Source organism: Ochotona princeps, chromosome 2 (assembly GCF_030435755.1).
Source record: "Ochotona princeps isolate mOchPri1 chromosome 2, mOchPri1.hap1, whole genome shotgun sequence".
Lineage (NCBI taxonomy): Eukaryota > Metazoa > Chordata > Mammalia > Lagomorpha > Ochotonidae > Ochotona > Ochotona princeps.
This window is the reverse complement of record NC_080833.1, coordinates 107,842,589-107,868,892: the sequence shown is the minus strand read 5'-3', so window position 1 is coordinate 107,868,892 and position 26,304 is coordinate 107,842,589. Positions and strand designations below refer to the sequence as shown.

Sequence of the window (26,304 nt, the reverse complement as noted above, 5' to 3'; positions counted from 1 at the left end):
GGGACAGCCGACGCCGGGGGTGGAGTGGGCGTGCGAAGCAAGCAGGAAGGAGAGAGAGGCTGCGGCTGCGCGCAGCGAAGCGCACGCGCGCTGCCACCCTCGGCCCTTCTTCCTTTTTCTCCTTTTTGGAGCTTCGATGGGTGCGGCGACTGGGGCGTAGTACCCGCGGGAGGCTGGAAACTCAGCTGCGAATTGACGTGCAGAGGAGGGATGGGTCCCAACCCTTGCATAGGTTCGGAGCAGACGCCGTCAGATGCTAGGAAGGTAGCAATAATCAGGGGAATATTTATACCCAGGCTTGTGGAATTGCTAGTCAGACGTAAGACCCATTTGTGTAAACCACATCATGAGACAGACTCATGTCACCATCCGCTCTAGCAACAGAATGTGCTACTTTACAATGTGTGACTTGTGTCCTCCCAACTGTCATCCAGTGAGAAGTGCTCTGGCTGGGAATCCATTTCTGCTTCTCGGTTCTCCGTTTGTGCATCTCAATAGTACTGTTACTTTATTCCTTAGGAGCCTTTTAGAATTGCCTTACAAGGATCCAAAGACCGATCAGATTTTTCTTAGACAGAACTTCCATCTTAGGGTTCTACTCCGCAGCTGCCTCAGGTCAGGACTCTGGAATTGAATCCCAGCCCCTCACATGATGGCAAGGATCCGACCATTTCAGCCAGCACCCGCGGCACTGCAGCGTGCGCAGGAGAGAAATCTAGAATCAGAAGCCTATCAGGGACATGCACCCAGGAGGTTAGCTAGAGGATGCTGGCATCCAACCAGTATCGTAACCCATGAACTAAATTGCAAGCTTAAATAGATAGATACTTTTAATGCCCATTTTCACAAAATCAAAGTGTAGGCATTTTTTTAGTTGAAAGGTAGATTTACATGGAGAGATGAGACTAAGAAATCTGCTGCTGCTGGTTCACTCCCTGATGGTCTCAACAGCTGGAGCTGGGCTGGTCCAGTGCCAGAGGCCTGGAGCTACTTCCAGGTCTCCCATGTGAGTGCAGGGGCCCAAAGAGTTGAGCCATCCTCTGCTGCCCTCCCAGGCCATAAACAGGGAGCTGGATGGGAAGTGCGGCAGCTAGGATTTGAATTGGTGCCCATATGGGATACTGATACTTCAGGCTGAGATTTAACCTACTATGCCAAGGCACTGGCCCCCAAGGTGTGGGCCTTTAGTTCAGTGGTTAGTGTGTTTGAGACATCTATATCACATTCAGAAGTGCCTGGATTTGAGTCCTGATTTCTGCTTCTTGTTGATGCGCACACTTGGAGGCAGCAGGGGATGGCTAAGATCCTTGGGTCCCTGCCATCTGTGCAGAACAGCTGGATGGAGTTCCTGGCTCCTGGCTCTGGCCTGCCCAGCCCTGGCTGCTGCAAGCAGGTGGCAAGTGAAAGAGCGGATGGGAAATATCTCCATCTTTCACTCTGTCCTTTCAAATAGATAAATAAATCTTTCGTAAAAAATAAAGTGGGAGCTGAGGAAATATACAGGTATAAGCAGAGTTGCAAATAAATAGCCTACCTGAGGAAGCAAACATAAAATCCCATAATATTGATTGTCTCTGAGTGTGGGACTGCATGACTAAGAGATGGGTTGGAAGAAAAATGTTACACTTCATACCCTTTGAAGATTTTCTTTTTTTTTAATATTTATTTATTTTATTGGAAAGGCAGATGTACTGGGAGGAGGAGAGACAAAGAGGAAGATCTTCCATCCAGTGATTCACTCCCCAAGTGGCTGCAATGGCTGGTGCTATGCCAATCCAAAGCCAGGAACCTGGAACTTCTTTCCAGGTCTCCCACGTGGGTGCAGTGTCCCAATGCATTGGGCCGTCCTCAGCTGCTTTCCCAGGCCACAAGCAGGGAGCTGGATGGGAAGTGGGGCTGCCAGGATTAGAACCGGCGCCCATATGGGATTCCAGGGCATTCAAGGCGAGGCTCTTAACCATTACACTATCCTGCTGGGCCCAGATTTTCTTTTTTTGTTTGACGATTTTCAACTTAAGCACCATGTAAATGTGCCCAGCTTTTTAAAGATTTATTTATTTGTTATTGCAAAGGGGATTAGATTTATGGAGAGAAAGAGAGACAGATTTTCCGTATCTCCCCTGCCAGGTAAGTATCAGAGACAGATCTTCCATCTGCTGGTTCACTCCCCAAGTAATTACAAAGGCCAGCGCTGATGTAATTTGAAGCCAGGAGCCAGGAGCTTCTTCCATGCCTCTCACACAGGTGCAGGGTCTGAAGGGTTTGGGTCATACTCTACTGCTTTTTCTGGACATATGCAAGGAACTGGATGGGAAGTTGAGGAACCAAGGCACAAGCCAATGCCCATATGAATCCTGATGCTTGCAAGATGAAAATTTAGCCATTGAGCCATTGTGCCAGGTCCAAATGTGCTTATTTTTTTAAACACTGACTTGAAAATAGGAAACACTGACTTTCAATAGGAAAGCTCACTTACCTTTCTATAACAGCTTACATTTTATGCCTAGTTTTAGTACTATTCCTCTAGAGGATCACCAGTAGCTTACACTGTGGTCAGGAAATAAGCTATGGTTCTTCCCATGTATGTATTAATACAACAAGAGCTTGCATGTAGCTTGCTCTGTGTCAGGCAGCATTGCAGTTTCCTATACGCTTAAATTCATCTTTCTCACAAATGATGAAAGGGAAAAACAGAGAGATGTTCAATCATTAAGAATGTCCAGGTAGGATTTGAACCCCAGGCATCTGACTCCAGAATATGTACTCTTTGTTCCCCCATTATTTTTTTCCTTTTTTCTTTTGTTCCTCCATCATTTTATCTTTTTGTTGACATTTTTTAAAATCCTGTAATATCAGGGGCAAAAGACAGATGGATAAGTGGAAATCAAAGTGTGTGCTTGCTGTGATATAAAAAAACGAATAGCACCTTTCTCTAACTCAGGGTACCTGGTCCTGTCCCGTAACAGGTGGGAAACCACACATAATCTCCTATGTTCTAAAAAGAAGTGAGCAGCTGTTCGGGAGACATGGGATCCCAAAGTCATGATTAGAAAGGCTTCTGGAAATTCTATACTGTTCTCCCTCCCATTGCTTCATCTATGCCATTGGCCGCATTCGCTCCAGCAACATGATTGGCAACAGGCCACCCCCACCCTCGTGCCCCAAGGCACACCTTTTTGCCTATTTGAGAAAGCTGTTTCTAGAAGTTACAAACACAAGGCCAGCTCTGGAAAGGTAGCCTGTCACTGGAGAGATATGCATCTTTTAGCAAAGAGCAGTGCAAGCCCCGATTTGTCTGAGGTCGTCCCTTCCGTGTGTAGCAAAGACCTTGTAACAGCAGTAAGGGATTAGAGGGTGTGACATCTGACCCAGGAAGAGATCACCACTGATAGCCTTCATAAAAATTTTATTTTTTTTTAAGATTTTTTTTGTTATTGGAGCCATTCTTTGAGCCACCCCTAACTGCTTTCCCAGGCCACAAACAGGGAGCTGGATGGGAAGTGGGGCCACCAAGATTAGAATTGGGGCCAACATGGGATCCAGCAAGGACTTCAGCTGATAGGCTGCCATGCCAGCCTGACCAATAGCCTTGTAATGATGTAACCTGGGAGACTGTTTTATCTACAGAAACAGCAGTGTTTGGTGCATTTCCCACCCCTCACCTATCTGTAACTGTTCCTGCACCCTCTTCCAGGAGCCTCAGGTTTTTTTTTTTTTCTTCAACTCTCAGCTCCCTTGGAGTCTCCTACTTTGTGATTAGCCTCCCTGTTTCTTTCTCTTTTAAAGACTTATTTATTATTTTATTAGAAAGGCAGATATACAGAGAGGAGGAAAAACAAAGAGGAAAATCTTCCATCTGATGGTTCACTCCCCCACTGGCCACAGTGGCTGGAGCTGAGCCAATCTGATGTTAGAAGCCTCTTCCAGGTCTCCCACATGGGTGCAGGGTCCCAAGGCTTTGGGCTGTCCTCGACTGCTTTCCCAGGCCACAAGCGGAATGGGAAGTGGAGCTGCCGGGATTAGAACTGGTGCCCAAAAGGGATCCCAGCACGTTCAAGTCAAGGACTTTTAACTTCTACACTATCACCCCGGGCCCCTCCCTGTTTCTTTTCTTTTTTTTTTTAGAAGATTTATTTATTTATTATTACAAAGTCAGATATACAGAGAGGAGGATCTTCCGTCTGATGATTCACTCCCCAAGTGAGCTGCAACGGCCGGTGCTGTGCCAGTCCAAAGCCGGGAACCAGGAAGTAAGATCCAGCTGTTGTGGCTGCTTGGGGAGTGAATCAATGGAGGTGGAGGATCTTCCTCTCTGTCTCTTCTTCTCTCTGTGTATCTGACTTTCCAATAAAAATAAATAAATTTTTAACAATGAGTTAAACCAACGCTTGAGACTTCTACATCTCTTATCAGGGTGTTGGAGTTTTGGTGACTCTGCTTCCAATCCAGCTTCCTGCTGATATGCTTGGGAAGCAGCAGACGAAGACTCTGTTACTTAAGTGCCTGCCATCCACGTGGGAGACAGAGTGCATTGGTGTACTTGACTCCTGCTTTGCCCAGGTCTAACCTTGGCTGTTGCAGGCATTTGGGGGAATGAACCAGCAGATAGAAGATCTCTTTGTTTCTCCTCTCTCTCTCACTCTGCCTTTCAAGTAAGATAATAAATCTTTAAAAAGAAATATATGGGGCTTGGCGGCGTGGTCTAGTGGCTAAGGTCCTCGCCTTGATCCCATATGGCTGCTGGTTCTAATCCCGGCAGCTCCACTTCCTCTCTCTCTCTCCTCCTCTCAGTATATCTGTCTTTGTAATGAAAATAAAATAAATCTTTTAAAAAAAAAAAAAAAGAAATATATGGTATTCCTAAAACTCACCAATGCAGACAATAATCAAATTTAAAAGTGGGCAAAGGCTTCTAATGGAAATCTCTGCCAATAAACTTGTGGAGAAAGGTTCAACATCACTGTCACTAGGAAAACGTAAATGAAATACACAGTACAACACGGATGAAACTTGAAAACGTTCTGGGGCCAGAGTTGTGATGGAAGATCTTCTTCTCTGTATATTTGCCTTTCCAATAAAAATAAATAAATCTAAAAAAAAAAAAAAAGCCTGCATTGTGACCCACTGGATAGCGCTGCTGCCTGCGATGCAAATATACGACATGGGTGCTGGTTGGATTCTCAGCTGTTTCACTTCCAATGCAGCTCTCTACCAATGACCTGGAAAAGTAGTAGAAGATGGCTCAAATGTTTGGCTTTCTCCACCTTTATGGGAGACCTGGATGAAGCTCCTCACTCTGGCTTTGGCCTACTGCCACCCTAGCCCTTGTGGACATTTGGAGAGTGAACCAGCCAATGGAAGATCTCTTTCTCTGTCTTTCCCCCTTCTCTCTGAAATTCCGAGTTTCAAACAAGCAAACAGACAAACAAACAAGAGCTCCATTTCTGTGTTTTGTGTTTTCCCTAAATGCCCACAACAACTGGGGCCAGGCCAGGATGAAACCAACAGTCTAGAACTCATTCCGAGTCTCCCATGCCGGTGGCAGGATGCCAAGCACTTGGGCCATCCACTGCCACTTTGCCTGGCACACTAGCAGGGAGCTATACTGGCAGCGGTACAGCCAGGACTTGAATATCAGTGCCATAGGCAGCTGCAAGTTTCCTCACTGCACCATAGCGGAGGTCCCTGTGGGTGTCTTAATCACTCTGCCAAACACCTGCTTCTTCTCTCAATATATAATTACAATATAATATAATTATGGTATAACTATAATGTAATATTGTTGTAATTTTAAAAATATTTAATTATTTGAAAACAGAGATCTAGAAAGAAATTCACTGGTTTACTTCCCCGATGCTCACGACAGCTGAGGCTGAGTGAGCCAAATCAGGGAGGCTGGAACTCTGATCTCCCACACAGGGGCAGGGACCCAGCGACTTGAACCATTACCTGCTGCTTCCAGGGTGCTCATCAGCAGGAAGCTGGAATTGGGAGGAGAGCCAGGACCTGCATCCAGGCACTCCACAATGGAATGTGAGTGACCAACATGGCAGTTTTAACAACTGCCCGAAACACTTACCCCCAAATCTTAAAATTTCTAAAATCCATGAAATACTTAGAAATCTCACAAAGTACCTAGCTAGAATAACCACAGTTTAAAAAACTGACTTTTGCTTGCTCGCTCGCTCTCTCCTCTTGCTCTTTCAAATTAAAGTAAATCTTAAAAGCAATTTATTTAAAATGTCAGCAAAGCACAGCTCTTGTGAGCGTTGGCATGTGCTGAGACCTAGCCTGGCCCAGTCTGCCCCCAGCTCTGGCCCTTGTACTTTGGCTTGACTCCGGAGGTGCCCCAGACTCCCCCTTCTAATCCCCCCGTCCACCTTGATTACCTGTGAGTGCAATGATCTGGCCCATGGAAGACCCCAGAAATTATTTTATATAAAAGCCAAACGGGCCCTCACTGGCTCCCATTCTGACTCTTTCCCCAGCCTTCTCAGTCCATACAAAGCATGCCCCCCCCAACGCAACACGCTTGTAGTAGGTGGCCCTGTTGGTGTCCACCCATGATGGCACAGTGGGCACACTTCCCCACCCCCAGATCTTTAAAAGAAAAAACATATTATAAGTAACTATGATGGCACACTGGTATAGCTAACAGGGTTGGCATTAACCAGGCCCAGAATGCCCGCCAGCTATTGACTGCTTTTCTCCCAGAAGTGTAACACTTGCCTAGGTACAAGACAACCTAGGCAGTTGTCTATAGCTGGAGTTAAAAATGATTTTTTTCAAAAAATTATTACAAAGAGCGAGAGATCTTCCACCAACTGCTTCATTCCACAAACAGTTGGAATAACCAGGGCTGGACCAGATCAAAGCCAAAAGCTTCAAACAGGTCTTCTTCGCGGGTGGCAGGGATCAAAACACTTGGGTCATTTTCTGCTGCTTTCCCAGGCACATGAGCAGAGAACTGAATCAGAAGTAGAGCAATCAGGGCTTGAAGTGGCTCCCCTGTCGGATGCTGGTGTAGTAAGTGGCAGCTTAACCCAATGTATCATAATACAAGTTCCAGCATCACAAATTGATGCTGGTTCATGTCTTGGCTACTTTACTTTCAATCCAGCTCTCTGTTATGAAATGGAAAGCAGCGCAGGATGGCCCGAGGCCTTGGGCCCCTGCACCATGTGGGAAACTTAGAAGTTTCTGGTTGCTGGTTTTGGATCAGCTCAGCTCCGGCTACTGCAGCCATGTGGGAAGTGAACCAGTGGCTGCAAGACCTCAGGGCCCAGTGCAATGGCCTAGTGGCTAAAGTCCTCACCTTGAACATGCCAGGATCCCATATGGGCGCCAGTTCTAACCCTGGCAGCTCCACTTCCCATCCAGCTCCCTGATTGTGGTCTGGGAAAGCAGTCGAGGACAGCCCAAAGCCTTGGGACCCTGTACCTGTGTGGGAGACCTGGAGGAAGCTCCTGGCTCCTGGCTTCGGATTAGCACAGCACCAGCCCGTTGCGGCTCACTTGGGGAGTGAATCATCGCATAGAAGATCTTCCTCTCTGTCTCTCTTCCTCTCTGTATATCTGACTTTGTAATAAAAATAAATAAATCTTTTTTAAAAAAGTCTGGTGCTGTTAATAAACTTCAGCTACTGACTATCAGTCAGTAGTCCACGCGTGTTATTATCGTCTCCAGGCACCAAGTCCATTGCTGCAGGACAGGGACACCAGTCATAGTACCAAGCATGGAAACAGAAAAATTAGCTCATGTAATTTCCCCCAGAACAACCCCTATGAGGAAGGTTGTTTTGCTGTAATCATTCCCACGTTGTCAAACAGAACATGGAGGGCAAAAGGAAGGTGACAAATTTGCCCCAGATCACATGACTTATGTGTGCTAGGACTGGGATTTGAATGCAACATGCTGTCGCCAGAGTCCAGCCTCCCCAACAACCCCACACAGCCTATCACTTGAGAGAGGTGTGTGACTTTCCAGTTTTATGCTCTGAGCTCTGCATGTCTGCCCACTGGGAATTTGATGGGCTGAGATGAGGCACACTGTCCATACAATGGCAAAAGTGTAACAAAGACAGTCCACATCTGGAAGGCAGAGGAAGGCAGCCATGCTGGCATAGCTGCCCAGGTCCAGAAAGGCCGCTGCCACGATTACCACATGTACTTGGCTATGGAAAGATTTTTAAATGGCAAGCAGTAAAAGGACTTGCTCACAGGCACCAGTGTGTGTGATATGGAGGTGGTGGGTTTTTCCTTTCTCTGGACCCCTTCACTATTTCCCTGCCCTGCAGTTGAGCTGTAGTCCAGTGGGTGCTCCTGCCCTCTCCTCTTCTTGCTAGAATGGAGTCTGGAAGCAGGTTCGGGGCTCGGTCTCCTCTCTAGGGCATCCCTGCTCTGCTTGTGCAACACCAAATTCATCAGTGTCTTGGCCCTTCATCTTGGTGGTAAACACCTCGCCTGGAATCTTATTTGCATTCCAACTCAATGAGAGTAAATCTCCCTAGACAGCATTAGCTATATTTTTTAACAGTTAACTAACTTATTTTTTGTATTTTTATAGCTCCGACATGGTAATTAAAAAATGACATTCAGGCAGCAAAACTGGCCTCTGCTCCTAATTAGTTCTGTCCTGAAAGATCTAAATCATTTTAAAAAGTATTATTACTAAATGTACTGCTTCTGATAAATAAATTACTCAAGCTCTTTGACGTTGAAAAAAACCAGGGTGGGGGCTGTGGGAGAGGATGGCGGGGGAGGGATCTTTGTTGCTGTCAGCTCTGCTTTCTCCAGGCTCTGGCTTTGCCGAAGGCTGGTTGGGTTGGGGTTCTCTCTGTGCATTCTCCAACTGGGTCCTCCTACCCCCAACGGGATTTTATTTTTAGTTAGTTTTTTTTTTAAAGATGTATTTATTTATTCAAAAGGCAGAGTGACAGAGAAGGAGAGATCTTTCATCCTTGGTTCCCTCTCCAAATGCATGTATTTGCCAGGTCAAATTCAGGAGATGGGAATTTCATTTGGGTTTCCCATGTGGGTGGGTGGCAGGATTCCCAAATTCTTGGGCCATCATCTGCTGCTTCCTGGGTGCACTAGCAGGAAGTTGAATGGTAAACAGAGTAGCAGGGTCTGAAACCAGACCATGGGGTATGGGATGTAGGAGTTCCAAGCGGTAGGATGGCTCCACCTGCTCTGGCTGTGCCACACCCCGCCTCCCCATGCCAGCTGAGCTACCTTCTCTGCCTGTTTCCCAGTTCCAGGGGTGTCACATGGGGAGGAGGGAGTACAACGAGCTCATGTAAGCAAAAGCCTTTGTCAACCACAAGGCACAACTGAATGCCAATTATAACCGCTGTTGTTATTCTGATCATACTCCAGGGAAGCCCTGTGCCCCCCACCCCCATCCCAGGCAGGACAGCTCCCGGGGAACTCTGAGGCTAGACGGCCCCTCCCTCGTGGGCGGAGGCTCCTGGCACTGCTATGTGGCCCCTGCTCAGGGGGGGAGAGCTGTTACTGCTACCTCTCGCCCTCCCCCCTCAGTAATGGCTTTCCCAGTTCTTCCTGGCTTCGGGGACCTTCCTTCGGAAGGAAACGTCCCCAGTTGCAGTGAAAGTTCTCCACCAAGGGCTTGAAACCGTGGTTTCCGGGGGCCTCTCAGCACACCCGCCCCCCAGACCGAGTGCCCGCCACGGAGCCAGGCTGCCCCGGAAGGATCTGAGCAGTGGTTTCCGAGAATTGTCTCAACAGCTGCTGGGGCTCCTCGGTCATCCAGCTCCCCTCCCTGCCACCCCACCTCACAGGCTTCCCTCCCCTAACTCAAGTCCCTCTGGAAGTGCTGGAGCCCTGCCGGTGGGGGTCCCAGCTGCTTGGGTCTGTCTCAGAGCTGCTCTTCCGGATTGTCTGCTACCCCCCCCCGCCAGACGTGGGAGTCAACAGGGCCACAGGGAGCCCCTCAGGAAGCTGGGTGCGCCATGGTCGCCTGGGCAACCACGTTAGCCTCTATATCACCAGCTTGGTTGGCAAGAAAAGACCTGACCAGTAAAAGCTCAGGATTCCAGTAAATCAACTGGGGCCAAAAGGGGCAGCAAGAGGAGGGAACACAACTTATTCTTTCTTTACCTCCCCCCATCCTGAAACCACCCCTTGTGCATCAGGGAGCAGGGCCTAGTCGCCCACGCCCTCCCCACCCCAGCCTGCAGTACCCTCCACCCCCAAGCTCCAGGGCCCACTTGGCCAGTACTCCAGGAAGAGGGAGGTCAGCAAAGGAGCTTGTCCACACTTGATGGATAGCTCTGAAGAAATGTCAGGCACTTTCCTTCCCCGTGGGGGAGGTGAGGCTGTAGCCACCTCTTCCCTGCATTCCTGCCTGCCTGTCTTGGCGGGGGAGGAAGGGGTGGCTGAGCAGTTCCAGGAGGGTCCTGGTCCCAGCTGGGCAGCATTTTGCAATTTGTCCTGTTTGTCCACCCAGGGACCTGTGGGAGGGCAGGACAAGGGGCAGTCCCAGAGCTCCACCCTGTTAGGGAGGAATTCTGAAGCTCCTGGAGCTCCCTCCTCACAGGGCTCTTCATGCCCAAGTTGTCCAATTCCTATTTCATGCCAGCCGCTGGCTAAGGTAGCAGGTGCCACGGTGTAGTCTCAGAGCTGGGAGTCCCTGAGACTTGCAGGGGATGCAGGAGGCAAACGGTCTTGGTAATGAATGATTTACCGCGTCGACTGTGTTATTTGCTTCAGGATTGCAAAACCAGTTGGAGGCAAGACTGCTGGTGCCAGGACATAAATCAAGGCAATGGCACCCCACTTGTCATGGCAGTCTTCACTCCCTCCTCTTGGAAAAGGCCAGTGTCTCTTTGGAATGTCCTAGATAAAGCAGTGCAAGATGCTAACTGGACAATGGGTTTATAATTATCTTAAAGGAGTTAATAAATAATAAGAATTTCGTTTTTAACAGCTACTGTGGGTGGCCAGGGCGCACGTACACAAAATCTTCTCGAGGCTCCTGAATGACTCTAAAGGGTGGATACGGGTCCTTGGGCTGAAAGTGGCTGCTGGGCTAGGTACTTCTGAGATGGTCACATGGTCTCCTCCAAGCTGAGGGTGAACTGCAGCCTCTTTTAGACCCTGCGCTCCTAGCTCCAGGCGAGGAAGAAGGGTATGACCCCTGGTTGTCCTCTCCAACAAGAGACACTGTCATGGCAACAAAGGCTTTAATGGTCTTTGCTCACAGCAAGGGTGGGGCACCAAGGCCCGAGGCCCCTTTGCTCCTGTGGGGGGGGGAAGGGAATGGGGACAGGGAGTGAGCATTCGGGGTTCATGAACTAGGATCCAACTTGGACTCCCCACCATTTGCTTTACTGAGGAAGGTCTCTCCATGGCCTCCCCCTCCCACTAAAGGTCACAGTGCAGCCAGGCTGGGGGAGGTGACCTGGATGGAGGAAGAGGGGGAGGAAGACTGGGAGTCCGTCTCCTAACCTGGCCTCAGGAGGGCCAGGAGTCAAGTGCATGTATGTGCCTGTGCGTGGGTGCCACTGTATGTGACCATGTGTGAGCTTGGAGCGCTGCTACCCCAGTCCTCACTGAGGTCACACCTGGCTGTTTCTGACGGGGTCAGCACACCCGTGCTGTCCGGATCACTTCTGTGTCCCACGCTTTGGCAATGGTGGGGCAGCTGTCGAGGAGGCTGAGGCTTGGCATCTCTGTGCCCTCTGGCACAGGAAGGGAGGCATGGCGGGGGCAGGAGGGGAGGCAGTCAGCCTCGGGTGCCACTCCCCCGCTCCCCCAGCAGCCAGTAAGTGCGCACCTTGCCTTTGCCCTGGAGGGAGAAAGAAGAGGAGTTTGTGGTAGGGATGGCTGGAGAGCCTCAGTGGGAGTGCTAGGATCCCCCTCCCTCTGAAGCTCCAGGCGGACCCAGGACAGGGGTTTCCTCGCCTACCTTCATTTCTACATCCCCTCGAAGCTCCAGCTCAAAACCATCAAATTCCTCGAGGACAGCCTTGGTCTCAGAGGACAGGTGGATCTTCAGGGCTGGGAAGAACGGGGCGGGATGGTGAGGGGTGCAGGGAAGGCAGCAGGAGCTGTGAGGCGAAAGGTGTCCTCCTCTCCTCCCTCTGGCCAGGAAACCTTCCATGCTCTGACAAGTCCTGCTCCTCCTATGTGACAGACCACAGTAGCCTCTCCTTCACAACTCTGCAAAATGCAGCCTCTGCTATGCTGGCCACTAGCCGTGCTTGCCTCCTTTGAGTAATTACGTATACTTTGAGGCCAGCCCTGTGACACAACAGTTCAGTCTGCTGCCTACAATTCCAGTTCCTCATAGGAGAATGGCTGCTCCATTTCCCATCCAGCTCCCCGCTGATGCACCTGGGAAGGCAGCAGAAGATGGCCCAAGTGCTTGGGCCCCTGTGCCCATGTGGAAAACCTAGGGGGAGTTCTAGTCTACTTCCTGGCTTTGGCTAGCTATTGTGGTCATCTGTGGAAGCTCTCTCTCTTATAAGTCTACCTGTTAAATAAATCAATCTTTTTAAAAGCCCCTAAGTTGCACTATACTCATCTTTTAAAAAGATTTATTGGGCCCGGCGGCATGGCCTAGTGGCTAAAGTCCTCGCCTTGCATCTGCCCCGGGATCCCATATGGGCGCCGGTTCTAATCCCCGGCAGCTCCACTTCCCATCCAGCTCCCTGCTTGTGGCCTGGGAAAGCAGTCGAGGACGGCCCAATGCATTGGGACACTGCACCCATGTGGAAGACCTGGAGGAGGTTCCAGGTTCCCGGCTTTGGATCGGCGCGCACCAGCCCGTTGTGGCTCACTTGGGGAGTAAATCATTGGACGGAAGATCTTCCTCTCTGTCTCTCCTCCTCTCTGTATATCTGACTGTAATAAAATTAAATAAATCTTAAAAAAAAAGATTTATTTACTTTTATTTGAAATATAGAGTTAGAGAAGTATTCCATCTATGGTTTCATTCTTCAAGTGGCCATAATGGCTGGAGGTGGGCCTATCTGAAGCCAGGAGGTTCTTCTGGGCCTTAGACCTTCCTTCTGCTGTTTTCCTGGACCATTAGTAGCAAGCTGGATCAGAAGTGGAATAGCTGGGATTCGAACTAATGCCCATGTGGGATGCCAGCACTGCAGGAAGAGGTTTAGCCTACTATGCCATAGCACTTGCTCCTACCCTCATCGCTCTCTCTCTTTCATATTGGATAGTCAGATTTACAGAGCGAAAGAGAGAAAGCTCCTCTGTCCGCTGGTTTACTCCCCATTGATCTCAAGGCCACAAGCGGGGAGCTGGAAGGGAAGTGGAGCAGCCAGGACATGAACCAGCAATCATACGGGATCCTGGTGGATGCAAGGAGAGGACTTTAGCCACTAGGCTACCGCGCTGGGCCCCCCAATACCTACATGGGACTAGAGGCTACCACACTGGATCAGAGTTGGGATGATGAGAGGTAATCACCAAGCTTCTGGGCAGCAGGTGGCACACAGGTTGTCCCGGAGGTCACCGCTGGGCTGCTGTTCAACCCAGTGCTCTCATTTTGTGCCCAGTTGTTTCCCACACCTGCTTTTTGTCTGCTGCCTGAACTCATGTCCCTGTTCCTTCCAGGGTCTGCGTTTGTTGAGTGACTCCTGAGAATGTGCTCCTGTGAGGCGGGGGCGCTCAGCAAGAGACCCCCCACCCTGAGGATCCAAGCCCATGCCAGGGGAGCCCCTGCACCAGGTCCCTTGCAGCTCCCAAGTAGCCCTTCTCCCATGCTGCAGCTTGGATGTGGTCCACATGAGCTCTCCAGCTAACTGCAGCTCAATGCCATCTTAGCGCCCCCATGGCCTGGGTCTTGGTGCTTGCTGAACCAGGCTGGGTACAACATGGCAGCGGGGGAGATGGCAAATAGAAAGCGAAACTGAGAGATGGGCCGGGAGCAAGCATGCCCTAACTGCTACTGCGTGCCAGCGACTGGGCTAGGTCTTTACAACCCTGATATAAGCATCATCTCATGGGAACACAGCCATAGGGCAAGCACACGCTAGGGGTCAAGGCTTGGAGCTGCCTGACACCCCAGGGCCTTAAGAGACCAAGGCCCTGAGACCAAGGGGCCTTAAGGTGGGATTCCTGCTGGAAACTCTGGCACACTGCCTGGAAATAAGCTTAAGTCACCTGGCTGAGGGGCAGCAGGCACCTGTTTCTGATTAGACTCAAGTTGACATATCTGCGATGAAGGACACAGAGCTCCTACTTTAGGACATGTTGATGGTACAAAAGCCGCACGTGTTCAGTAGAAAGTACATCTGAGGGGGGCGCAGCTGTGGCTTATTGAATTAAGACACTACCTGAGACACTGGCATCCCACATGGGCGCCAGTTCGAGTCCCGGCTTTTTCACTTCCGATCGGCTCCCTGCTAGAGGATGACCCAAGTCCTTGGACCCTGCACCCACATGGGAGACCAGGAAGAAGCTCCTGGTTCATGGCCATTGAGGAAGACTGACTCCGCTCTGGGCATTGAGACCATACAGGGAATAAACCAACGGATGGAATATCTCTCTCTTTTGCTCTATATAACTCTCTCAAATAAATAAAAAATAGATCTTAAAAATAAAAAAACCACGGAGGCTTTGCATATAGTGAATTTGCCTGGCTGGAAGCTAATAAAGGTTCCAGCATGCTTGATGTGGGCAGCTGCAGTGCCCAGTGGGTTGGGCACTGTTTGTCTCTGGACACAACCCCACGTGAGTCTAGGCGTGCCCGTCTGTATGGTGAGCAGGGAACTTGGGAGAGGAGAGGGCTGTAATGGAACTGGGGGGGGGGGCAGTGGGCACAAGTTATCCCTAGACCCCCTGCCCGCCCCACTCACCCTTGGAGGGCATCCTACCTTCCCCGTTGGACTCCATTCTCGAAGCCGTGTTGACCGTGTCCCCAAAGAGGCAGTAACGGGGCATCTTCAGCCCTACCACACCTGCACACACGGGTCCTGCGAGGACCAAGGAAGAGGGGGCTGTCAGTGAGGGGGAGAGGGCTAAGGGAGGTGGGCAAATGCTACAGGAGAGAGGTCTGGGGTGTGTGTGAGAGAGAGAGAGAGAGAGAGAGAGAGAGAGAGAGAGAGAGAGCGCGCGAGAGAGCGCGAGAGCGCACAGCGGGCAAACAGGGACTGAGGATCCAGAAACAGGTCTGCTGCAGCCCGCCTGGTCCGTGGGGTGGGCGCGGCGGGAAGCTCACCTGTGTGGATGCCAATGCGCAGGCGCAGCTGCTCCTGAGGCCGGTGGCGGATGCGGAAGGAGCGCACGGCGTCCAGCAGCGCCAGCGCCATGCGGGCCACCTCGCGGGCATGCAGGCGGCCATTCCGCACCGGCAGCCCCGACACCACCATGTAGGCATCGCCGATGGTCTCCACCTGTGTGGGGGCGGCAGGACCGGTACTCTCACACTGTCACACTCTGCTTCACGTTCCTGTTCTCCTAAGATCTCACCTTCCTCTGCCTTCTCCTCCTCTCTTTTTCTCACCTTGTCCGTATCTAGGTCTGGCCCTTCCCATCCTCACCCTCACCTTGTACACGTCAAAGTTGTCAATGACGGCATCAAAGCAAGTGTACAGGTCATTGAGCAGGGTCACCACCTGGAAAGGAAGCCACCGGGGGTGAGGGACAGAGGCAAGGAGATGCTAAGCCAGGTCCACCTGCCTGGTCTGACACCCCAGGCTGAGAGCCCCCATGCCCCAACCCCCAGCTCACCTGCATGGGCGTGCTCTCGGCCGACAGGGCTGTGAAGCCCACGATGTCACTGAAGTAGATGGTGACGCTGTCAAAGGCTTCGGCCTGGACCGTCTCCCCGCGCTTCAACTGCTCAGCCACCGAGCTGTGGGGTCAGGGCGGCACAGGATCAGGGGACGAGGCAGGGCTGGGAGACAGGTGTGCGTGGCGGCAGCACGGCAGGGCGCTCACTGAGGCAGAATCTGGTAGAGCAGGGCCTCGGCCTTGCGCTTCTCCTCCAGGTAGGCCTGGGTGCGCTCCTCCACCAGCTCTTCCAGATTGTTGGCATACTGCTCCATGCGCGACAGCAGGTTGTCCAGGATGTTGCTACTGTGCTCCCTGGGGTTGGTGAGGGGAGAGAGGAGCTGCACCCCCCCACACACATGCTATTGCAGCGGGGGTCAAGTGTGAACCAAGCCTGAGATGTAGCAATGGTTTCTCCTTGTCGAACATGGGTGAGTTAGGAGGACACAGAGAGCTGGGGTTAGGCAGACAGGGGTATGTCTGGAAGTGAGCCCCACTTGCACTTGCAAGCGAATGCAAGGTGCTGGGCTGGAAGCTGCTGTGGAGTTAGGACAGGGGACTCAGGGCATGTGGCCCGCTTCCTCTATCCACTACGGAGAGGTGAGAGGTCTGGTGGCTAGGGGATGTCAGTTAGGCACAGGAGGGGGGTTTGAGCAGTAGTTGCCTGGCAACTCCCTGTAGTTGCCAGCTGGCCACAGGGTATGTGCAAGGAAGGATTTAGAGGCCGGGGTAGGCTGCAGCAGGCTACGCAGGAGGAAGCTGGGAGTGGGCTGCCTGTGTCCCATAGCGGAAGGTGGGAATGGGGGGTGCACGGCGACAGCAGTGATGGCAACCTGTTAAACTTGCGCAGCGTCAGGCGGATCTGGTGGAAGGGTGGCCGCTCCTGAGGGTCCTCGGCCCAGCACCGCTGCATGAGCTGCCCCAACTCCTCCAAGTGGCTCTGCAGGGCCAGCGAGGGCCGGAAGGGGGGCTGTTCACCCCGAGTCACACGCTCGATGATCTCTAGGTTGGTGGGGGTAGAGGGCAGCCAAGGGCTGGGGTTAGCTGAGGGTCCAGATGGGTTGGGGCTGCTTCTAGGGGTCCCCCTGTCCAAGGCTCGGTGTGGTAGAAAGCACTACCCTCTCACCTTTGGGGCTGAGGTCCAGACCCTCCACGTGGAAGACCCCACTCCGCAGGGCGATCTCCTGAAGGATGATACCAAAGCTGTAGACGTCGCCGGCCTGGGAGCCCCGGGCTGGGGGTGACGCCATCCGCAAGAGCTCGGGCGCTGTCCACAGCTTTTCTGTGGGTCAGAGGTCAGGGGTCACAGGGGCGCATCAAGGCTGGGGGATACAGGGAGGATGTGGCTGTGCCTGGGGCGGAACCGTCACAGAGGGTCAGAGTCAGAAGAGACTTCAGAACCCGGCCCCCTTCTCTTGCCAGGGAACAAAGTGTGTGGGAACTCCGCAGCCAAGCCCATCCCTGCTGAGCTGGGGGGGGGGGGGCGGGGGAGTATTGCTGGCGGCTCACTGGCGTAGAGGGTGTGTCCTTGCTCTGGCTCCGGGTCCCTAAAGCTCTCGAGCCCATAGTCAGTGATCTTGAGTACAAAACGCCCATCTACCACACAGTTGGATGACTTGAGGTTCCCATGGGAGCAGATGGCTCCGTTGTGTAGGAACAGCATGCCCTAGGGTATTGGGGGACAAAGGTATGGGCATGAGTGGGGCGGACACTGCACCTGCCTCCTCCACACAGCCAGCGGGGGCTGTCTGGTGCCTACCTTGACAATGTCATTGGTGAGTGAGTACCGGAACATCCAGTCCAGGGTGATACTCTCATTCTCCAAGATGTCCTGCTGGGGCCAGGGAGTGTCAGACTGCACCTTGCAGACCACGCCTTGCCCCCAGCCCCAACAGGGCACCGCCCTCCCCTGCTCCTGTTTTACAGCTGGGGGAAGGTTTGCTTGGGGTTGTGGGGCCAGCAAGAACTAGAAGCCAGGATTTCTGACCTCCCATCATCACTCCCCACCCTGTCACCTGCAGGCTCCCTCGAGGACAGTATTCGGTGAGGATACAGATGTTGGGGGGATCGGTGCAGGCACCCACAAACCTGGTCAGGTGTTCGTTCTGCACATCTCGCATCTGCAGGTGGGGGTGCCATCAGGGCCTTCACAGGCACTCACTCCTCACCAACAAGCCCCCCACCCAAGCCAGACATTCACCCTTCCTCTCTCCTACCTCACTATCTGCAGAGCCCACCCCTCCTCCCCGAATCTGTGGACTGTGTCGCCTGAAATGTCCACTGTTCAGGGTCCCTCTGTGGTCCTTTCTCTCATCCTAGGATCCGGCCCATTCACTCTATGCTTCTGGTCAACCTTGTCAGACTGCTGCCTCGCTTCCCCCCTCCCCCTATTACATGCTTCAGTTCGAACAGGACTTTGCGTGTCAGCTCAATGCGTTTCCGGTTCACGCGTTTCACAGCCACAAGGTTACCCTGGGTGAAGAAGAGAGATGTTCACTGCTGCCCTGGGAACACCAGGTGCTCGCAGAGGCCCACCCACCCTACCCGCAGGACCCTCCCACCCCCACAGCCTTCCATCAGAGCATGACGCCCCCGCCCCAGGTCCTGAAGATCCAGGCCATCCCTGGACCCACCTTATAGTATGCAGTCTTGGCAAAGAGCTGGAACTGGCCCTCCGTGGTCAGCAGGGACCCGTAATTGGAGCCTCTCTGAGGAGGTGACAGGTAGGATGGTCAGGCCAGGGGTGCCTGAGTTCAGAACTTCAACTCCCCACATTATCTTCATGTTTGCCTCCTTTACGTTCCGTATCAGGAAACCCCCTCTAAATTTACTTGTCTTACTAGTCTTATTAAGGGTGTCACCACATATACTCTTTTTTTGGCCTTTTTAAAAAATAGATCTTGTTTATGTTTACTTGAAAGGCAGATTTACAGAGAGAAGGTCTTTCATCAGCTAGTTCACTTCCCAGGTGGCTGCAATGGCCAGAGCTGAGCTGATCTGAAGCCAGGAACCAGGAGCTTCTTCTCAGTCCCACATGAGTTCAGGGTCCCAAGCACTTGGGCCGTCCTCCACTGCTTTCCACAAGCAGGGAGCTGGATGGGAAGTGGAGCATCCAGGATATGAACTGGTGCCCATATGGGATGCAGGTTCCCCAGGGTAGAGGATTAGCCTGTTGCACCATGGTGCTGGCTCCTTTTTTGACTTTTTTTTTTAAAGCCTTCATTTTAGGGCCCATTTGGGACGCAGTGAGTAAAGCCACTGCTTGTAGTATCCCATACAGCGGCTGATGGTTTGAGTTAGCTTCTGACCCAGCTCCCTGCTAGTGCACCTGAAAGGCAGCCTGGATGGCCCAAACACTTGGACTTCCTGTAAGCTATGCTGGTCCTGGCTCGGATTTGGACCAGCCCCCCAGCCCCGGCTCTAGAGGCCATTCTGGGAGTGACCAGTGGACAGGAGTGCCCTTTCTGTGTCACTCTTCCCTTCACATAAATAGATCTTTAAAAAGTCTTATTTTTAATTTGACAAATTACCCATATACATTTTATGGGGTACTATGTAACATCTTGACATCCTTTGACCTCTGAAAGAGTTACTCTAATGGGAGGCCCTCCAGCTCTAATCATCTTCCAAGAGTCTCAGAGGAGGAATGTGACTCATGCAAGGTCACACAGAAAGTGCCAGCAAGAGCCAGACTGGAACCCCGCCCTGCACCCTTCTCCTCAGGGCACTGCCCCTGGCACCCGGCTTCCCTCTTCCTTCCTCCCCAAATGCCAGTGGGCTCACCCCGCTCAGGGTCAGCCGGCTGCCTGCGCTCCGCAGGTGCCTCTCCAGGCTGCTGGGCTGCACGTCCTCCCAGCGCACCCGCCACAGCTCCGAGGCCAGCTCCTTCTCCAGCTGCATCTTCCTGGAGGCACAAAGCCTGCATCTGAGCCCTGAGCTCAGGACGGGGGTGCTCAGCAGCCCCATCTTCAGGGCTCCCTGAGGTCAGAGTGTGGGGGTGGGGGAATTCTCCTCCCTGGACTGGGCCTTGGGAGACCTGGGTGAACCCTGCCTCGCAGGGCACCTTGAGGCAGGCAGCTCAGTGCCTCCACTATGGCAAGAGCGGAAAGCCTCACGGTGAGTGGGCGTGCCGGGCGCGGAGGGTACACTGAGCCGGCACTGATCTTCAGCCCTCCCGCCTGGCTCTCCTGCGTCATTACCGCATTAGCTAAGTCCTCGTGCTCTTTCATCTTAGCCTCCGCGGGAAAGCAGGAAAGGGGCTAATTCATCTCTCTTCTTTGCTCTACCCTCCTCCGTTCAGCACCTTGGACACCCAAGCTGCATCACCCCTGCTTAACTAACACGGGCTGCCTCCCCCTGAGGCCTGCGGGACAACAAGGGAATCCAGTCCCCAGGCCGAAGTCCATGGCCCTGGGATGCCATTTCCCAACTCCTCTGGGACTTCTCTGCTTCCCTCCCCACACCCTGCCCCCAACCCTCCCTGGCTTCTCCCCTCCTCCTCTTTCCTCTGTTCCAAGGCTGCGGCTTCTCTTCTCCCTCCTCCCTCCCTCAGGCCTCCGCATCTGCCTTCTGGGGCACTGCCACCTGTCTCCGCTGGCCCCATTTGCCATCCCCCCGCGCCACCCCGGGCCATAGCTCACCTATATATGAAGAAGGAGACGACCAGGATGCAGAGCAGGGAGAGGCTGCCTACCACGGCCAGCACCTCCAGGGTGGAAAAGTGGTCTGAAGGAGAGATGTGGGTTACACAGCAGAAGGCAGCAGCCGTCAGACTCCCAGTAAGAGAAGGGCAGGAGGAGTACAGGAGCACCCGAGCCCGGGATGTTCCCTAGGGAGAAGGGTGCAGCAGTGGCTCCGGCTGTGTGTGTGTGTGTGGAGGGGGAAGAGGCAGAAGGTCACCTTGATTGCAGGCTGGATCTTCATTGTCAAAGCCACATTTGGGGATGTCGGGGGGAGGGTACCCTAGGGGCCAGGACAGTGTGCGCCCTGACACAGCCACCAGCTCTTGGGAAGTTCCATTGTAGTTCAGCACAACCTGTTGGACAGCAGGAGTAGTGGGTGGACAGGGCCACTTCTCTGCTTCTAGGGCCTCTATCTGGGCAGTCAGTGTGTACCAAGCCCCTGCTGTCTGACTGTATACAGGGGGACCACCTACTCATGTCCTGGGCATTAATGTCTAAGGACTTGAAAAACCACTCGTGAGATTCAGAAAAAAAATTCCATAGAGCATCCTAGTCCTGCCCTGGCAGTGTGATTTTGGTGGAAACATGCAGAAAACAAGGAAAGATCCTTCCTCCAGGAAACCTTCCTGGGTGATGGATTCCTCGGGGCCTCGAGCTCCTCCTGCTCCACTGTGTGAACAGAGCTTGGTCGTGTGTGTTCCTCGTGGCCGCGTGAGGAAGAGGGGAGAGGTGGGGTTCTCAAAGGCTGATGCCTATGAGTCATCCCATCCTGTCTGCTCCCTCAGCATGGAGCTGTGTCCATTTTATCCAGGGCCCCTGAGTGACTACGTATGCAGGCTGACTACAGGGCAGTCACCCTCTGGGGCCAGATAAAGCTGCGACCTGTGACACCAGCATCCCGTTTGAGTGGGAAAGCAAGTGCCTAGGTCCCCACCACCTGTATTAGGAGACCTGGATGGCGTTCCTACCTCTTGGCTTCATCCTGGCCTGGCCCCAGCCAATAATGGCTATTTGGGGAGTGAACCAGGGAATGATAGATTTGTGTCTCTTTCTCTCTGTAATTTTCAAATATATAATAAATCTTTTAAAAAGCAGGAAGCCAGCACAACAGCTCAACTGGCTAATCTTTCACCTTTAAGCACCAGTGTCCCATATGGACACTGGTAAATGTCCCAGTTGGTCTACTTCCCATCTAGCTCTCTGCTTATGGCCTGGGAAAGCAACAGAGGATGGCTCAAAGCCTTGGGATGCTGCATCCATGTGGAAGACCCAGAGGAGGTTCCTGGCTTCGGTTGGCTGAGCTCCAGCCATTGTGGACATTTGGGGAGTGGAGAAGCAGATAGAAGATCTTTCTCTGTCTCACCTCTCCCCAAATCTGCCTTTCCAATAAAAATAAAATAAAGTCTTAAGAAAGAAAAGCAGGGTTAGAGAGATGGGGGAATACAGAAAGAAATCTTCCATTCCCTGTTTCACTCCCCAAATGGCTACAACCACCAGAGCTGGGCTGGTCTGAAACCAGGAGCTTCCCTCAGGTCTCCCATGTGGGTGGAGGGGCCCAAGGACTTTGCCCATCTTTTGTTGTTTTCCCAGGTACATTATCAGGGAGTGGAGGAGATCAGCAGTGGAGCAACTAGGACTGGAACTGGTGCTCATGTGGGATGCCAATGGCTGCTTTACCAGTTATGGCCCCATCTTTTGGGCACACGCACTTACCCGGAAGGCATCAGTCTCAGGGTCCATATCCCAGAGGGAGAAGTCGGTCTCCCGATCTCCATTACTGTCGATTTTCAGGTATCCCATGACACCTGTGGGCAAGGGAACTGATGGCTGTGCTCCAAAGGGGTGGAGTTCTTCACCTCTACACCACCCCCCCATCTTCCACAATAAGGTACGGCTGCAATGGGCACTTGCTGGAGGGAAGGAGGGCCTACAGGCAGCCATGGCGGTTCCTCACAGAAGAGGAAAGGGGTGGGGTGAGCCAAAGAGCACCTGTGCAGAGGGGCTGCAGGTTTCTGGCCAGCCTGGAGCTGGGACCTCTGGGACTTAGCCCCCTGGCCAGCGTATTCTAGCCCTTCCACCCCAGGCCTTGACCTTGAAAGCTTCGATTCCACATCCGCTGGGTGATGTCCTCCCCATCAGTCACAGTTCCCCCACCTGCCAGAGTCTCCATCACTGCCTGCATGTAGAGCAGGAGTCCGTCGTGGAAGGATGCTGGGATGATGTTCACCTGCAGGGATGAGCAGTACTTGGCTGGGGTGTGGGTGAGGCCTGCAGGACCCCAAGCAGGATGTGAGGGGAAGAGAGTGGGACGCACTAGGGATTTGGAAGGGGAGGGGAGAAACTGACCCCCCCCACACATACCCACATTACAGACTTAAACATTTTTTTTTTTATTCATTTGGGGCTGACATGGTGTCTTAATCCTACAGCTGCCATTGCTATCATCCCATATGGGTGCCTGTTCCAGGTCTGGCTGCTCCACTTCCCATCCAGCTCCCTGCTAATGCACCTGGGAAAGCAGCAAAAGATGGCTCAAGCCCTTGGGCCTTTGAACCCCACATGGGAGACCAGGAAGAAGCTCCTGGCATCGGATTGGTTCAGCTCCAGCTGTTGTGGCCATTTGGGGAGTGAACCAGCAGATGGAAGATCTCTCTCTCTGTGTCTTTCCACCTCTCTGCAAATCTATTTCCAGTAAAAATAAATAAATAAATCTTTAAAAAATATATTTATTTATTTAAAAGAGATACAAAAAGAGAGACGGAGAAATCTTTCATCCACTGATTCATTCCCCAAATTTGTAGCAATGACCAGGACCAGCCCAGGCCAGGAGCCAGGAATTTCTGAGTCTCCCATATGGGTGCAAGGAGCCATGCATTTGGACCATCCTCTGCTGCTTTCCCGGTGCGTTAGCGGGGAGATGGATTGAAAGAGGAGCAACTGGGACTGGAACTGGCGCCTAGTCTAGATGCTGCTATTGCAAGCAGAGGCCTTGCCAGCTCTGCCACAGCCTTGGCCCCATGAGGCTTTCTTACTTGAAGAGATGGCTTCCCAGATGCCACCACTCTCTGAATCCTGCCAGGCTACAGAGCAGGGCGGACCCGCCCCATTTCCCCATGAGGACCTGGAGCCTGAACTTGCCAACACACCCTTCCATCCATCACCAAGAGAGACCCAAGCACACGAGAAGGGAGGAGGAGAGCCCGGGGATACAGTATGGCTGGAAGAGCGGATGGAGACCCAAGAGGCCCATGAAGTAGGCAGCGTACTTACCAGGCCATCCTCCACGGTGAAGTTGAACTGCTCATTGGCCTTGTGCTTCAGCTGCCGCAGAAATTCCGAATACTCAGGATTATCCGGCTCTTGATATGTAATGATTTTGGCAGCCTTTGAGGAAGGGGTCCGGACAGAGAGGCATGTTAGCAGCTGACTGCTGTCTTCCTGGTGCCTTGAAGCCCCACCTCCCAGCCTTGCCTTTTGCTGAGCTCAAGGTTAACCTGGATGCTCGCCTGCTCCAGGCCAGGACATCCAGCAGAATTCTCCCCAAGTCCTGCTTGCTCTGTGGGTCTTGGCTGGCCTCCCCCCTCATGACCCAACTTGTACCTTTCTGCTTCTAGCTGGCCCTGATGCTTTTCACGCCACTTGCCCAACCCTATGCCTGTGGTTGCCTAACTCCCCCCAGAGTGTGTCTGGAATCCCTACAGACACTGGGGACATGGGACCAATTGCTCAGAGTCCCACGGGCCAGGCTTCAAACCTGGACAGACCCTCACCCGAAAGGCCTGGCGGGCGCTGACATCTTGCCCGTCCCCTCTCTGCCAGGGCTCATGAGGAGCAGGACCCTGTATTCCCTGCAGGCTCTGGCCAAAGAGATCCAGGTGGAAGAAAACGTAGTCTCCCCCAGTGAGGCCGGCATCCAGGGCCAGCAGCATCAGCGTTCTGAAGGTATCCGGAGAGCTGCAGATGTAGATGACTGCAGAGGAAGGGAGAGGGAGAACAGCTGGGTCCTGGACAAGCAGAAAAGCTAGGGCGAGGTGAGGGGCCCAGCGGTGCTCAGAACTGGGCAGGAGAGATCTGAGGAAAATGAGAAAAGTGGAGAGGAGAAGGGAAGGAGCATTGATAGGGAGAGCCTGGGGGAGAGTGGGGCGAAGGACTTGGAAGGAAGGGAGGAAGAGGCAGAGAAGGGCCAGCTGCCCGGATGTGAGGGGAGCCGGGGGAGGAGAGGAGAAGGCTGGCTGCGGGAGAGGCCAGAAAATGGAGGGGGTGGGAGGACAGGGATACACCTAGTGCTCCCAGGTGGTCCTATCCACCGAGGGTAGGTACTAAGGGGGAGAGGGGAGCAGAGCAAGCAGGTAGGTCCGGGGTTCCCCCCCTGCAGGGGTGAAAGGGAAGCCCCCCATCCCTGGCACGTAGTGGGGGTGCGCCTCTCACCTCGGCCTTTGTGGCGCACGGTGCGCAGCAGCAGCGTGTAGTGGTCATGGTCGCCCTCGGCGAATTCGAGGTGGTCCACGGTGATGTTAAGTCGGTCACGGATGCGCATGTACAGCCCTTCCACCACGAAGAAGCAGGGCTGGTCATCCCCGGGCCGATAGGCATAAAGCACGAGCGCTCGGCGCTCCCAGCCCAGCCGTCGGTGCAACTTCGCTACGAAGTCACCTAGCTTAGCGTGGCTGGGCCCTGCGCGGGTGGTCAGCGCGTACTCGTCCTTCGCACCGAAGCCCAGCGCCGGGGCTCCGGCCGTCAGCAGGGGCACACGCCAGTGCGCCGTGAAGCGGCCCACAGGGGCGGCAGCGTACACACAGCCCGGGCCCAGGAACAGCGAGGGCTTATGCTCCCATTTGAGGTCCACGGCGGCCAGCGGCGCAGCGGTGTCGGAGCAGGCGCCCAGAGCGTTCTCGCTGCTGCCCAACACCGTGCGCACCGTCCAACCTGGCAGCAAGTCCTGCCGCGCCTGCACGTGCGCCAGAGCCAGCTCCACGGCCGGTCCCACGCGCGCCCACGACCATGGGTACGTGGTATTGGCCAGCGGTAGCACCACGGCCACGGTCAGGTTTCGCGCGTGGCTGTCCCGGAGCAGCAGCAGCAGTGACAGTATCAGCAGCAGGCACAGGCGGGCGCGGAAGGAGCGCCGTGGGCAGGGCATGGCCTCAGCGGGCACCGCCGCAGGCAAGCGCTTCCACCATTGCCTCTTCTGTCCCCTCGGGTTCAGCAGTGCGTCTCGGGCATCAGGCGCGCCCCTGAGGAAAGGAGCAGGAGCGAGACACGCTGTCTCTTGCAGCTGAGACGGGAGGGCGGACGTCCCGGGAATTGAGCGCGGAAGCGTGCTCGGAGGGCTGCGGAGAGCAGGTGGGCGCCAGGAGAGAGCTCTGCGGGCCACGAGGACCCTAGCGCGAGCTAGCGAGCGAGGCGCGCGCCGGAGGGAAGGGAGCGTTCGTGGGCGTGCGTGAGTGCCCGCCCGAGGGAGTGCGCCAGAGGGGCGTCCGGACGGCTCCCGTCTCTGGCCACCGTGGCTGGGGCTGGGGGTGGACCAGCGAGGACCCAAGCCAAGCCAAGCCTAGCTGCGAAGCGTCCCTCCCTGCCGCTTCCCCTCCCTGGCTCCGTGACCCAAGAGCCAAGTCTGGATCTTTAACTCCTTCCTGCCCGCCACCAGCCCCGCGCGCTTCTTCCCGCGTCTGGTCGGAGCTGCGTCTTCCTCACCTGCGCAGCTGCCGGGCTGTGTGGAAGCGGCCCACCTTGTCCCTGCACTCCCTACCTGGCTCCCAGTGGGGGGAAAGGGGTTGGGAGTCTCGGCAGGAGAGGATGCGAGTGTTGTGGAGCATGTGGGGTCTCGGCGGAAAGGTGGCCAGGGTCTGGCAACGGCTTGAAAAGTT

The 26,304-nt window shown here is 53.6% G+C and overlaps 1 protein-coding gene across 1 annotated transcript; it reads right to left on the bottom strand.

Annotated features, from left to right (window-relative positions):
• Nucleotides 1-11,545: 11,545 nt before the first annotated feature.
• Nucleotides 11,546-26,227, bottom strand: NPR1 (natriuretic peptide receptor 1). Its single transcript, XM_004588939.2, has 22 exons — nt 24,866-26,227; nt 24,208-24,407; nt 23,708-23,821; nt 22,529-22,664; nt 22,151-22,242; nt 20,655-20,790; nt 20,396-20,480; nt 19,539-19,659; nt 18,389-18,463; nt 18,150-18,227; nt 17,771-17,875; nt 17,515-17,586; nt 17,265-17,421; nt 16,882-17,037; nt 16,589-16,757; nt 15,924-16,070; nt 15,714-15,837; nt 15,530-15,598; nt 15,202-15,376; nt 14,858-14,956; nt 11,929-12,020; nt 11,546-11,808 (listed from the first exon to the last, which is right to left on the bottom strand). Exons 1-22 carry the CDS (start codon nt 25,575-25,577, stop codon nt 11,746-11,748), a joined length of 3,177 nt encoding a protein of 1,058 aa, XP_004588996.2. The 5' UTR covers nt 25,578-26,227; the 3' UTR covers nt 11,546-11,745.
• Nucleotides 26,228-26,304: the final 77 nt, after the last annotated feature.